Source organism: Monopterus albus, unplaced genomic scaffold, assembly GCF_001952655.1.
Source record: "Monopterus albus unplaced genomic scaffold, M_albus_1.0 scaffold315.1, whole genome shotgun sequence".
Taxonomy (NCBI): Eukaryota; Metazoa; Chordata; class Actinopteri; order Synbranchiformes; family Synbranchidae; genus Monopterus; species Monopterus albus.
The window spans coordinates 89,594-104,060 of NW_018128195.1; the positions used below are offsets into that span (position 1 = coordinate 89,594).

The 14,467-nt window shown below is 41.6% G+C and overlaps 1 protein-coding gene across 3 annotated transcripts in view; it reads left to right on the forward strand.

Moving 5' to 3' along the window:
- The first annotated feature begins 1,100 nt into the window (after positions 1-1,100).
- Positions 1,101-14,467, forward strand: part of tmtc1 (transmembrane O-mannosyltransferase targeting cadherins 1) — a 166,758-nt gene continuing 153,391 nt past the window's right edge. For 2 of the 3 annotated variants that reach the window (XM_020623887.1, XM_020623889.1), the window contains exons 1-2: positions 1,101-1,528; positions 9,281-9,458. In XM_020623887.1, the coding sequence (XP_020479543.1) occupies positions 1,233-1,528; positions 9,281-9,458 (474 nt within the window). In that variant the 5' untranslated portion in view covers positions 1,101-1,232. The remainder of the gene's footprint in view (positions 1,529-9,280; positions 9,459-14,467) is intronic. The other variant, XM_020623888.1, reaches the window with a different exon arrangement.

Genomic DNA, 14,467 nt, shown 5'->3' on the forward strand with positions numbered 1-14,467 from the left:
CATGGCTAGAGTGCTTTAAGCTCAAATATGTAGAACATGCAACTTTAAATGAATGATCTTGCTTAGTCTCTCCTACAGACTAAGATGGCCTAATGTGACGACTTAGTTTATTCGCACGCAGAAGAAAAGCTCAAACCTGTGCCATGGTAATCATGCACTAGTATATAAGTTTTAGTCCGCCTGCAGAGGCAGCGTACTCCTGCGCATGCGTCTGCAGGCGGGTTCTTGGTGTTATTGTCGCGTTCACGTACTTCACATAAGCTCGTAAATCCAACACTAATAGCTCAACCAAACTAATACTAATACGATTTCGAACATTATAAACTGCTACAAACCTTCGCTCCTCCCTTCCTTTCATTATTTCCTCATAATCTCCAATTAGACTTGTCCATATCCCAATATTTTTCGTTTTCAGAAGAATCTTTATGGTTTGTTTTCCTAAAAATACTTTTGATGTTATTTATGTTAAACTTGTATGCTATGTCAGTATGTCAGTGCTATTATGAAAAATTTTAGACTATGTATGTACTGACCCAATTTTAATTTTAAACCTGCTTTAACTGATGATCAGCTGTACCACTAATGCTTTGTGTGCGGCCATTTTTTATCTTTTTATTTTGGTGTATTTCTTTATTTTTTATAGGTCTGTTTTACTGGTTCTTTGTGCGTGCGTGTGTATGTGTGTGTAATGAGGCTGCTGTTTTATTGATTACTAATCGATGTAAAGCATCTTTGAGTGTCTTTAAAAATATTTGCTTATTCCTGCAATGGCTGTTCCTTCTGCTGAGGAAGACAGATGTGATTGAAAGATGAAAAGTGAAGTAGACCGTTTTTTTATTGTCAAAGGACTGTTTTCAAGGTCAAGAATGAACGCACGAGTTTTTATTTCAACAACAAAACTATATAAGGTAATCAATCAGTTAGTCAATTAATAAACCAACCTATGCTAAAATATTAGCCTAAATGGAAAAAATACAATAAACAAGAAAAAATATCACATTTTATATTTGTATAGAAAGAAGTGCACAACTAGGATTGAACATTTGACATCCCTGCTATTCAGTAAGTTGTAAGTCCGACCGCACGTGAAGGCAGCACAACTACATCCACACCGTCCCCGCGGTACAGGACAGTACATACAGACGCTACCTGCTCGGCGGAATGGACCTATCATTCGGTGCTCCCAGTTTCATCTTCAGCTCAGCGGAGCCACGGGAGAAGCCAGGTCCGACATGACAGCGCCCGGGCGGGAGAAGAAATTTCGCCTGCAGCCGCGGGTGATATTCCGGTCGGAGGCATCGTGGGCTGCGGGTCGCTACGCCGTGCTGGCTATCCTGTGCGTCCTGTGCTACAGCAACTCTCTCCGCGGGGAGTTGGTGCACGACGATGTGTGGGCTATCATCAACAACCCGGACGTCCGACCGGGCTCCAGTCTCAGAAACATCTTTAGCAACGACTTCTGGGGAAAGAGGATGACAGACAATACGAGCCACAAGTCCTACAGACCGCTGTGCATCCTCACCTTCAAGTAAGTTCTCCTCGCTCTCTCAACTCCACTCTTTTACCCTCACCTGGAGCTCCCAGAGCAAACACTTGAAGCTAGTTTAACAGAACTGTTGTTATCTTGGCTTTATCCCGTGGTGCAAATCCAGCTGCTAACAACCGCATGAAAGCTATATAAACACGCAATAAAGGCTGACGTCATACAGCTGGTCCCGTATGGAAGGACCTTGTTGCATAGTCAACTTTAGAGTTGATGCAAGATATTACTGGACATTAACCCCGTTTGGATCATTAGTTATAGCGTCTTCTTCTCCACACATGCTTTCCATTCTGTTCAAATCTCTGTTCCCGTGATAAATATTTATATAATGAGTTAGAACAGGGAGTGCAGCTCAGCTGGCCGCTGCACGTCGAGCTTGTCCCAGCACATCCTGCCCTCTTGCCCTAAGCACTGGGTTGTTGCAAATTCAGGGTTAAGGATTAAAGGGAGATCAGATGGTATGGAATCAAGCTACCCACTGACTTGTTGCGCAGTTTTGTAGCACTTTACAGTTTCATGGCAGTGGAGTAGGACGTGCACTGTGCATTAGGTCATAGGGAGGTGATGTGAAAGTTGTGGGAACTGCGGCTGGGGATGGGAAACCATTGGCTGTTCTGCACGGTGCTGTGCTCCAGGAGGGCGGGTCTGCTGTGCTCAGTTTGGCGCTGGATTGTGTCGGAGGGACCAGGCCAGCCTCCTGAACCGGGTGGGAGAGTGTTATAAATGATATTAGGTTGCAAAGATTGCATGAGGAAGAGAGCACAGCCCACATAATGTTTCTGAACGAGTGAAAATGTCCAATGATGCAAAACTGGATTCTGTGCTCCAGTGAGCATGTGTCTGCTCATCCAAGATTTAGTTCTTTTTTTTTTCTTAAAATAATGTAATTCAGATTGTAATGCTATAAAAGTCTCAAGTAGGTTTATATTTCAGAATATTAAGTCTGTGTATTCCCAAATTGAACTGTGTGTTGGTTGAGAAATGTTCAGACTGGGAGGCAGAATAACAGGAGATATGGCCTTGGTATCCGTAGTCATGTTCCAGAATCAGACTTTAGTGAACAGTGTGTGCCCACATAGGCAGCACAGGCCCTTTGGACCTTTGTTATGAAATCCTAGTGAATGTGATTTTACTGTGTTAGAGTAATGGGTAGTTACTGTGATCAGTTTTCTATAGTAACTTAAATATAGCCGACTACTTTTAGCTGTATTTACCAGCTGTGGACAATAACAGTTATAACTTGTGGCTGTTTCAGTGTATTGAAAATGTAGTGTCCAGAAGTCCAAAGTAGACATTTTGAATTGATGTTTTATCTCGAGTTACTCTGAATATTCATATTTAATAAACTAGCCTTGATTCCAGGCAGGGGAAGAAGACTCCAGGCCCTGCCCCAGACCTGAGCTGATGGTCTGTTTTGTTTCAACTAAAAGGCAGCTTTACACCCTAACTCGCCTTGGAGTCATAAAGCTTGGCTTAAAACTCACTCTCTCTTCTGGACAAGGAAATGTCATTAGATTTGAAAACGTCAAATTTTGTTAACCAAAAGTTGTGTGAAGTATCTGTAAGAAGGTTAAAAATGTTTTAGTTAAGCTGATGATATCTGGACACACCTCCGCTCAGCCATTGCAAAGACCTCTTCCTTAAAGTTTCTCATAACAGGAGAAATGATTCCAAACCTGAGGATACATCAATGTGAACCACAATGTATAAGTGGAAGTGATACAGAAGTGTTCCATGAAGTCTGGTGATGCTGCTCGTTGTTTTAAGATGCCACCAGAGACTTATGTTGACATCCTAACTACCTCAGCACTCCCCAGATGAAATTGTTTAGATTTTTAAAAAAAATTTTAATAATGGTGTGCTGACACGTGATTACTTTTGTCTTTTATTCTCAAAGTTAACAGTTCATTTTTCCCCCCAGAATGTCCCCGTAATTGTGTGTTTTAAATGTGTTTTTACACACTACATTTATATGAAATTTGTATTTCAAACATACCAGCCATGGTGGAGGACGTTATGAGCCATATAGAATTAACTTAAAAGATTAATCTCCCCTTCCAGCCCGTTGGAGGACTCCAACTAGTAGATGAAGTCTTTGCTCAGGATGTTGCATGCCTGCATGAACCACTGCCGCTCCTCAGTCAGTTTTCCATTAACCCCAGTCATCTCTGTGCAATGTACCACTTGAATCCAGTCACTTTCCCTGTGTACATACTGTAAATAAATTTATTTAGACTAGAACTAGTTATTTCTTATGTCATCTTTGAGTCTGTCTTAAAACAGACACTTAAGCCACTCTGCTTAGCACCAACCAACAGATAAAGTTAGAGATAAACTGTCTGGTGGAGTGAAGAGAGCCATGATAGGTGTTTCTGTATATTTCCGGTCTTTATGCTAAGCTCTGCTTACTGGCTGCTGGCAATAACTTCATATTAACAGTACAGATGTGACTGTGGTGTGTCTCGAAGACAAAGTAAAAAATGTACACACCCAGAACTAGCAGCTCAGGGCTTCATAAAGGGGAAACCTGATGCAGTGTGACTGGCTGGTCTGGTGAAGGACATAATGTGATCCCAGGTGGCATTGAATCAGCACACTGTGCACTTAAGGTAACTAAAACTGAAAGTCCCTGATTATGAGAGCGGGAACCATGGTGTGTGTGTGTGTGGGTGGGTGGTCAAGCAGCAGGGTGGTTTTATTATTTGATGATACTCAGTCTAATTACCCAGAAGCATTACAGCCTCTCAAGCATCTGCTTGCCAGTCCTCCCTCTGGTAATACAGTTGTCAAAGAAGATATTGTCGGCTTAATGTTTCTCCTGAGAGCGAACATCATGGCTTACAGCTTTGCGGGAGCATCTGCTCTCAGAAATACACACAAAGCGCATTTATTCATGAGTGTGTGCTGGAGATGGCAGAGCCACAGTATTGGTCCTGAAACTTTATAGGGAAAAGTGATGTTTCATGAGTGACATGTTGCCTTTTTGCTCCTATGGGGAGAATGTTCACTGCTCTGAGCAGTGAACTTGGGCATCGGGTTCTCTACACCACCTTCATTAGGTTGTTATTAGTGCTGTCAATCAATTAAAATATTTAATTGCATGATTGTCCATGTTAAATCACAATTCATCACACTTTAACAAAAGTTTTGGTACAATTTTGAGATATCTGTACTTGAGTATTTTCATTTGTTGATACTTCATGCTTTGACTTCACTACATTTTAGAGGTAACTGATTACTGAGACAAGTCCAGTAGTTTCTGAGTGCAGCTGTGCTTGTCTGTCCCAGCGTCTCCTCCACTTTAGCTTTCTCATCTTCATACAAGCTGTGTATCTTGGTTACAGTGGTGGCTCTCAAAGGTAATTCATACATGCAGTCTTTGGATGGGATGCAAATTATTTAAAGCAGACCTTCATCCTCCACAGTGTTAATCGGCCTGCGAGCTGCAGTCACCCAGTTAGCTATCACTGTTTAAAGCATCTCAGTTGCCAACTATCTAGCATGGTTTGCCTTTGGCGGAGGGGGAGGAGGGCTCTCTGCATCAGCTGTGTGCTTGGCCAGCAACTGGGATTTGAGACTCGACGTACTCCGATGGTAACTCAGTTCACACAGTTAAAACAAATAACTTTGGTCTTGTTGAGCCATCTGGTAGGGCTTTGAAGCTGAACTTGCCACTCAAAAGACCCTTTTCGTTATCGGTTTGTGCTCAAGGAGGTTTGTTTCTGAGTGTCATTCACAGCCTTAATGCTGCATCACTTCGTGATTTCCGAAACTACCAAGAGTCATAATCACAGAATGTATGTGTGTTAATTGCACGTCAAAAATTTAGTTCCATCAAAAGGAATTTGTGTTAACTCATTATTGCGAAATGTTTGATAGCACTAGTTGTTATGTACAGTAAAGGATGCTGGTTTACTTGGCATACCCTCCAGACATACCTGGGTAGGTAATGAATGTGCAGAGAAATTCTTTTCCACCGTTAAGAATGTCTAGTGAGAGAGCCCTCACACAGATCTTAACCCTTAGCTGCTGCTTGCATGTGGAGAAAGGTGTAGGTGTGCAAAAGCACACAATCTCTTTTCAGACATGGGATATGAAACATAGCTGGCTTCATCAATGTGGTCACTTTTACATTAATGTTCCTCACAGCCTCATCCAGACATACCCATGACTGTGATGGAGAAAGCCACGGCGTGCGCATGAAATTTGCCATACATGCTAAACATCTAGGTTAGCTAGGTTGTTGTAATCTTGCGTGTGCATATGTGTTAATGCAGCTGTATGCAATTTAGACCTGTGTCGTGTTGAAAGTGATGCATACATGTTACTAGGTCTGACCTAGTTAGACTCTGTCTCCACTTTCCCAGTAAAGTGACCAGAGGGCTCATTCAGACATGAAGACGACACTTTCAGATGCCGTCAGATTAATCGAAAGGAGTGTATGTCTGAAAGGGGCTCTGGTTTACACTGGGGGGAAATAAAGAATTAAGATTAGACTAATTCAGGTTACACTGAATGTCAGACCCATTTTCTTTGCTCTTTTTCTCTCTGTAGAAATTTGCCAGTGTTTGTTTAACTTCCCAACTACTTCTTTTGAGGCAAACCTTGATCTTTCCCAAGTAATGCACAAGTTTTTGTGCCTAACCTTAACCAAATAGTGTTTTATAACAGTATTGGAAGACACTGACAAAATATGTTATCCTATACCCTTGTGTCTGTGTGGGCTTTCTCCAGGTACTCTGGTTTTTCCACAGCCCAAGACATGCAACTATGTTAAGTTGAATTGGCCAGAGCATGAATGTCTCAGTCCTCTGATAGACTGGTGACCTGTGAAGTGTGTTCCCTGACCCTTGCCCAGTGTCAGCTGGGATTGGCTCTGGTCCCAGAAAAACAATTTACACAGCTGTGTTTGCATGTGGGGTAAGGTACAGTTTAATATGTAACACCAGGTATTTTCAGAGGCTGACACTGTTGTACACACCATCCCCGCAGACAAAATTTAGAAAGCAGTTCCCCTCCATCCTCTTTTCAGTAACATTGTGCGGGTACCGTCTTGACTGTATGTTAAAGATTACCTCATGCAAGTGTGTGCACAACAGTATGAGCCTTTTCTGCCATTGTAATATGAAGGCTCATGTTGTCTCCACCACTTCTATCTCTACTTGAGACTTCCAGTCTCTGTTTGTGGTGCAGGTTACACGCTAGTGAGTCAGTAGAGCCAGTCATTGTAGCTTGATGTGCTGTTCATCATATTTCCAATGCTGGCATTTAACTCCTGTAGATTCCAGCTGCAATACGACAGAATGCAAGGTCAAATTTAGATGTGGTGCAATTACATACAACTGCAATGAAATGACACAAATGAATTCCCCCCAATTAGTATCTGTGGGGGCGGGGGACATTGCCCATCCCTACTGTACAGAGGATACATTAGCCTTTTAAGGAAAATCTGCTGATATGAGGCAAGGCAACACTTTTCTTTGCTTCCTGTTTGAACACAACTCAGCAGTTGCTTCATTTTGCCACTTCAAGCACCTTTATTGCCCCCCTTGAGCTGTGTATCACAACCAATGCTGTTAAGTGGGCCAAATAAGCAGCAACTGACACTAATTTCCACTATCATGTAACTGTCTTTCACCTCACAAATATTTCTGCCTAATGTCTCTCTGTACACTCCCCTGGGGATCCTTGCCTCACATTATGAAAGCCTTTGTGTTAAATAGAATATAAAGATACTGTGAAGGTTGAAGGTGCAGTGTAATAGGTGGCAAGGAAGTGTGCAAAGTGCTAGAATGTTGTAGCTGGACTTTGTTGAAATCCTTCCAGATTCCGTTTGACTAATGTGTAATGTTGATAACATTTCAAACATGCATCCACTCTGTTTGCACACTCAGCCTTTACAGCTCTGACTGACTTGTATTCTGCATGAACCAAGTCATGAGCTGTTATCTGGAAGAAGGGCTATTTATGCATGGAGAGGAATAGATGGGTGCCTTCCACTAACACCTGTGTCCTAGGGGTCACTAAAAGGGTTTTTCCATTATAGGAACCTATCAAAACGTGTCCCGCTGAATAACGCTCATCACGGGTTTTGCGTTTATTTCCACTACTGTCTGCCTGCTTTGGAGGTGTGTCCTGGAACCTACATTTCAGCACCCCTCAGGAGGTAGTACTAAAATCAAGTACCAGGAAACCAAGAGGGGAGGGGTGCAGAGCAGTTGCTAGTGATTAGTTAAACGTCTGTGTCGTCACACCTCAAGCATTAGTATTACAAGCATTGTGTGTAAACACAGTTGACTGTGTGTGTGAGAGGAGAGCAGCCCCTCCTTCCTTTAAACCCAGACTGACAGAAGATACAATGGGGGAAAAAAAAAAGCAGGACGCTCTGTGTGAACCCAGGAGGCCCTGCTTGATGATGGTTAAGGGAAGTACAGGGTATACTGCTCGTTAGATTCTGACAGTGGAAATGTAGCATTACATACCCTTACCCACAAGCATGCATGCACACACCCCCTGGTGACTCTATGGCGAATGTGCAGTCAGTCCAGCATAGTCTTTTCTGTGCTGGAGAACACTGCAGGGCTTTTGGGAGGCAATCAAGGTGAAGGACACACACAGAGAGAGTGAACACGCACACAACACAGCCTCAAGGCCATTTTTACAGCCAGGGCTTGATGTGCTCCCTGAACTGAGCTGTGATTGCAGTGAGAAAAAGGAGAGAAGGAGAGTGAGTGAAAGAAAGAAAAGGAGGGAGGGTTAGCAATAGGCCATTGGATTAAAATAGAAACATGAGGACAGATGTCAAAAGACAGTGAAGGCAGAAGTGGTGAGTGATGCTTTTCTGGTAAAGGGCGGTGTTGGTGGGGATGACAGACAGGGCAGATAATCGAAAGAGATAAGAGCAGCAGATGACGAGTGAAAAATAACAAATGACAAAGATGGGTAAGAAAGTGATGGATGACACTGCTTAGCCCCAAAAGAACCAGGCTCAGATAATGCGAGAGCTTCATTTCCCAAATAAGCTTTAGGTATTTTAGAAAAAAAAAGTTACTTGATGTTCAAAGATTCAGTCAGGGACATGGTGCCATTTTGCCAGCCATTAATTACCTGCTATCTTTTATTTCAGAAGGTTTTCATCATATTCACAGCTTACCTAAAGAATTTCACCCTGTTTTTTAATGTCTGCCTCTTTTGTCTGTAGAGTTTTATGCAGTCCATTTTATTTTGCAGGGATTTATTAAGGCAAATTACCCTAGCTATTAGTTGCTGATGTGGTGCTCTCTAAAATAATGAACAACCTATTTAGGTCATGGCCCAGTCTCCAGCACAGGAGGATATATCATGGTAAGAGACAGGAAGTCATCATGCTGCTGCTACTTGGTCCGCAGAGAGTTGGAGAGTTCAGTTGTGTCTCATTCACCTCTCCAGCCCGACATCGTTTCACTGAATGTGGTCACAGAGTTGTGCATCCTTAGTTTCAAAATGTTCCCTTCTTGGTTGAGTTTGTGCTGCAGCTAAAACTACCTCTTTGACCATCTGATAGTGCTTTTGGGTTAAAGAAACAAAACAAAAAGCTAATTAAGGTTCTTATGCAATATTAAATGTAAAAGATGACAAAAGATGGGTTTTTATAATTTCTAATATCTTTTGTACATGAACAAATCACTTTCAGATATATCACAAATACATCTTCTGTCTTATTTCACAGTTCTGATTATTTGTCTCTCTGTCTGTCAGGTTGAACATCGTGTTGGGCGGCATGACACCTCTGTATTTCCACATCGTCAACGTGTTTTTGCACTGCGCCGTAACCTGCCTGCTAATGCACACATGTGAATGCTGCGTGTTTGAAGACTCGCGTCTGGCCTTCGTCACAGCTCTCCTCTTTGCTGTGCACCCTGTCCACACCGAGGCCGTGAGTATAAGATGCACATAGACTTGATCTGTGTAACGAGGAGGGAGTTCACACTAGAGTTTCACTTATTAAATTTAATTGAATGAGCATAGTGCTCTAAAAACTGGAAACATTACACCCCCTACTAAGATTATAGGTTTATCACTGCTTTAAAAAAGGCTCACAAGCTATTAAATTATCCCAAGACACATTCACAGAGCTACAAAAACAAAACATGACCTATAGCACTTACCTTGCAATTACAGTTTTTTTTTTTAAAGTGACATGTTACCATATATTTTAGTTCCTGACAATTTACCACAACCCTTGGCCCTCTTTGAGCATGTGCAGCCCAGTAGCACCAGAGAGTGGGACAACACACACATTTAAATACACAGTAGCACACTGTGTAACTTTCTATGTGCTTTTACACTTTTGTGTCTTTTACACTTTTATGAGATTGTCTTTATTAATTCTCTTTTGACAGTCAAATGGGGAGGCAGAGGCAGAAATTATACTCAAGTTGATTCAGAATTTATTCAGAGCCTAAACACAGGCCATTCCTTCAGGGTCTGCTCAGGGTCCACTTCATACCCCAGCAGTTCATCAGTGACTGTTAGGACTTATTTAATAATTTAAGAACAAATACCTACTTTCTTCTGTATGTATAAAAGCTTCAGTTTAAAACAGTCAAAGCTTGACAGACATACTCAGTCATCTCTCATCTGTTTGGAAAACACATCCTTATAAAAATCTATATGTGTATATTTTGCAGGAAAAAATGTTGTAAATGTTGCATATGATTATGGTAGCCCTTTCATGCCTTTATCAATTTAGAACCTCTGCTCTTCTTTCCAAGTGGTTCCCAAATGGAAAGTTATCTGAATCTGAAAAGCATTTAGTCAAGGTGTGTAAACTGTGGAATCTATGCAAAAAAAAAAAAAAAAGCTGTCAAGGAAGCAGACAGGATATTATTCCTCTCTCCTGCTGCAACAAGTGAGATGACAACAAAGCACTCAGATGTTCACTGCATGAGCAAAAGAATTTGGAATGGGGATAATTGGATGGGGGAGGGGTGGAGATGTATGGAGCACAGGACTGTGAACAGCTTGCGGAAAGATGGGAGAAAAGAAAGAGGAGTGCATGAGATTCATTAGTGGAGAATGATGAAAGGAATCGAGAGGCAGGCAGAAGAGAAGGAAGTGAGGAAGAGATGAATGGATAGTAGCAGGGGTTGTAATTTGACAGACCTCCTGCCAGGGCACTTCCCTGTCACCCTGTTCTGAGTTGGAGAGAGGAAAGGCGAGGTTCATCAGAGAGAAAGAGAGCTGGGAGCAAGATGACAACAGTATAGAAAGGGAAAGCAAGAAGTGTGACAGACTCAGAAATAAGGTCTCAAAGTTTCCATGCGGGTGTAGGAGAGAGTTTTATTTCCCTGCTTATCTCCCAGCATACCAGTCCAACTGCTAAAACAGGCATAAATACTTGGAATGGATGTGAGCTGAAGAGAAGAGGCTTTTGGCTCTGTGCACATTGAAATGAATCCTGTTTGTTAGGGTTTAGGTGCTGAATCACTTTACGAAGTTTGATTAAAGTTTTGAATTCACTTATCACATAGAATTTTTTTTTTATCCCTTCCTGACCCGCTTCAGCCATATCTCTGACACTTGTATCGATTTTTATAATACATATCAATTACTTTACACCCCTAGCAATTATACAGGTAAATTTGTCTTAGGATTGACAGAAAGAAGTGTGTTCTGGAAGAAACCTCCGACAGACCCTGGCTCTTGGTGGGCGGCCTTCTGCCTCGACCGGTTGGGGTGAGTGGATAGAGGAGAGAGAAAAGAAAGAAAAGCAAGAAGACACAACAAACAAACACTGGTCAGGCTGATGTGGCTGTTGACTGCTTATCAGAAACATACAGCTCGGCTACTAAGTAAGGTACAGGGAGAGAGAGAACACACTGCGGGAGAGAGAAGACACAAAGTTAATGACGTAATGCTGGCATATAGCTGCACGGAGAGAGAGGAGGAACTCAGAGCATCATGGGCCCCCAGCAACCTAGGCCTATAGCAGCATAACTAAGGGAAGGCTCAGGGTCACCTGATCCAGCCCTAACTATAAGCTTTATCAAAAAGGAAAGTCTTAAGTCTAATTTAAAGGTAGAGAGGGTGTCCGCCTCCTGAACTGAGACTGAGAGTTGGTTCCACAGCTTGATAGCTAAAGGCTCTGCCTCCCATTCTGCTTCTGTGGACTCTAGGAACCACAAGTAGACCTGCACTCTGAGAGCAAAGTGCTCCGTTAGGATGATAAGGCTCTACGAGGTCTTTAAGATATGATGGAGCCTTGTCATTAAGGGCTTTGTATGTTAGGAGAAGAATTTTAAATTCTATTCTGGATTTTACAGGGAGCCAGTGGAGAGAAGCTAATATGGGAGAGATATGATCTCTCTTGCTAGTTCCTGTCAGTACTCTGGCTGCAGCATTTTGGATTAAGTGGAGGAACGCCATGACTAACTTCAGTCTGCTTGGAAGATTCATCATTAACATGAACAAATTGAAATCTTTCTGATAAATAAGATTTGAACCAACTTAGTGCAGTTCCTTTAATCCCAGTAACATGTTCAAGTCTCTGTAGTAAGATGCTGTGATCAGTGGTGTCAAAAGCAACAGTATCTAAGAGGACAAGTATAGAGACAAGTTCTTTGTCTGAGGCTAGGAGAAGATCATTGGTGACTTTCACCAATGTGGTTTCTGTACTATGATGGACTCTAAATCCTGACTGAAAATCCTCAAACAGATCATTCTTGTGCAAGTGGTCACATAACTGCTTTGCAACAGCTTTTTCAAGGATTTTGGAAATAAATGGGAGATTGGATATTGGTCTATAATTAGCTAGGACACCTGGGTCAAGAGTAGGCTTTTTGAGTAGAGGTTTAATTACTGCAAGTTTAAAAGCCTGTGGAACATAACCTGTTAATAGAGAGAGGTTAATCAGATCTAGGAAATGTCTTTAAGCAGCCTGGTCGGGATGGGGCCGAAGAGACATGCTAATGATTTAGTAGATGAAGTAATAGTTGAAGTCAACTCAGAGATCTATGGGAGAGAAGTAGTCTAAATATAAATGAGGTCTTACAGATGTTTGTAAAGCCATTGTACTTGATGACACATCTGTGAGAGTTGTGGGAAGGATTTGATAAATGTTTTTCTTTAAGAATTTTATTTGTAAAGAAGCTCATAAACTCATTGCTGCTGAAATCTAAGGGAATGTTAAGCTCAACAGTACTGTGGCTCTTTGTCAGCCTGGCTACAGTGCTGAAAAGAAACCTGGGGTTGTTCTTATTTTCCTCTATCAGTGATGAATAATATGTGGTTCTGGCACTATGAAGGTTTTTTATTATATGTTATTAAACTATCTTTCCAGGCTATGAAAAACTCTTCTGACTTAGTGGAGCGCCACCTCCTTTCCAGTTTTCTTGATGCCTGCTTTAGGGAGCGGAGCTGCGAGCTGTACCATGGGGCCTCCGCTGTTTCACTGCCTTCCTTTTCAGAGGGGCAACAGTACCAAGTGCCATATGCAGGGAGGCTGCAGTACTATCAACAAGATTATTCATTTGTTTTGGAGTAAAGTTAAGGTGGTCTCCCTCCATTGTGTGTCAAATGGCACTGAAGTAAATAATAATGGAATTATTTCCTTAAATTTGGTAACAGCATTGTCAGATTAGACGTCTATACTGTAGTGTAGAAATAGGTAGTACTATAGACAGTTTGAATCTATGTCAATTCTACAACTGTAGGCCTGTGAGGGTTAGTGTGCATTGTAATGTTAAATATTGTAGGTTAAAATTGAAGCAGGAATCCGTAAATTTGGATGGATGTTTACAAAGGATAGTTTTGGGTAAAAACTTGATACCTGATTCATTAGCTTCCCAAGTTTAGAGAATTTGGATATTCTTCCAAAGGGGTTCTAAATGAAAACCTCTGCCCAAAGTTAGTCTTATGTTTCAGTATAAATATGTGCATTTCAGAAAGATTTCCTGTTGCCATCAACTACTGCTACACAGATATTAAGAGCAAAGTGGATGGAAAGTTGTCTATACACACGTAACATTGGCCATCCTGGGTAACTGGTACCACGATGCTGGTTATCAACTGGCTCTGTTAAATCTGGGTTTTCTTATCAGGCTATGAGTGTGATTATGTGAAAGAAGCAGAGTTGTTAATTAGAAGCAACAGCACCATGAGTGAAGAAGGCCACTGAAAATAATGTGAGATGGAACAGTAATAACTGTGGAGAAAATCGTTTAAAGCCAGAGCAAAAAGTGATGTTATGACGGGTGAACTGCAGACAATATTCAAATAACTAGAACAGAATATGAAGATATAGAAATGCTAGAATAACCACTAAGTTTTTCCAATGATCTGATTGGTTGGCACTCAGGATATTGACGGGTTTTGATTTGATCCTCTGAAGTTAACCTGCTCCACAACGGGTCAGTTGTGCATTATGAGGTACCGTGGTGATCTAGCCTGATTAAAAGTGAGCCGGCTTCTCTGTATCAGAAAACCTGAGCTGAGCCCAAAGTTAGTTGGATAAGCCACTGATCTCACTTTGTGGTACAGAGCCTAGATGGAGTTCATTCCTCTATTATAAGGAAAGAGATTGTGATCACTCACAAAGTCAGCCTATGCTCACTGTCTCAGATGAACTCTTTCTTTGTCACATTTTCCCTGTCACATTTTTAGAATGAGTTTGAAACCTTTCCAGAAGAAACAGGTGGCGTTTCTCATGTAAGAACTTTATAAATATAAGCAGCTTTCAGTTCTCTCTGTTTAAAGAGAAAGAGTTTTCCTGCAGAATGTTCCAAGTTGTTAAATTAAAACATTTAGTGGCCATTTAGATAATTGTTTTGGCTGAGGTTAAAGCATTTTGCTTAATAACTGCCAATAACACACCTCGTTGCCTCTTTTTTCCCCTTCTGGTTGGTTAGATGAATACTGAAAATGTCAATGGAACATACCATAACA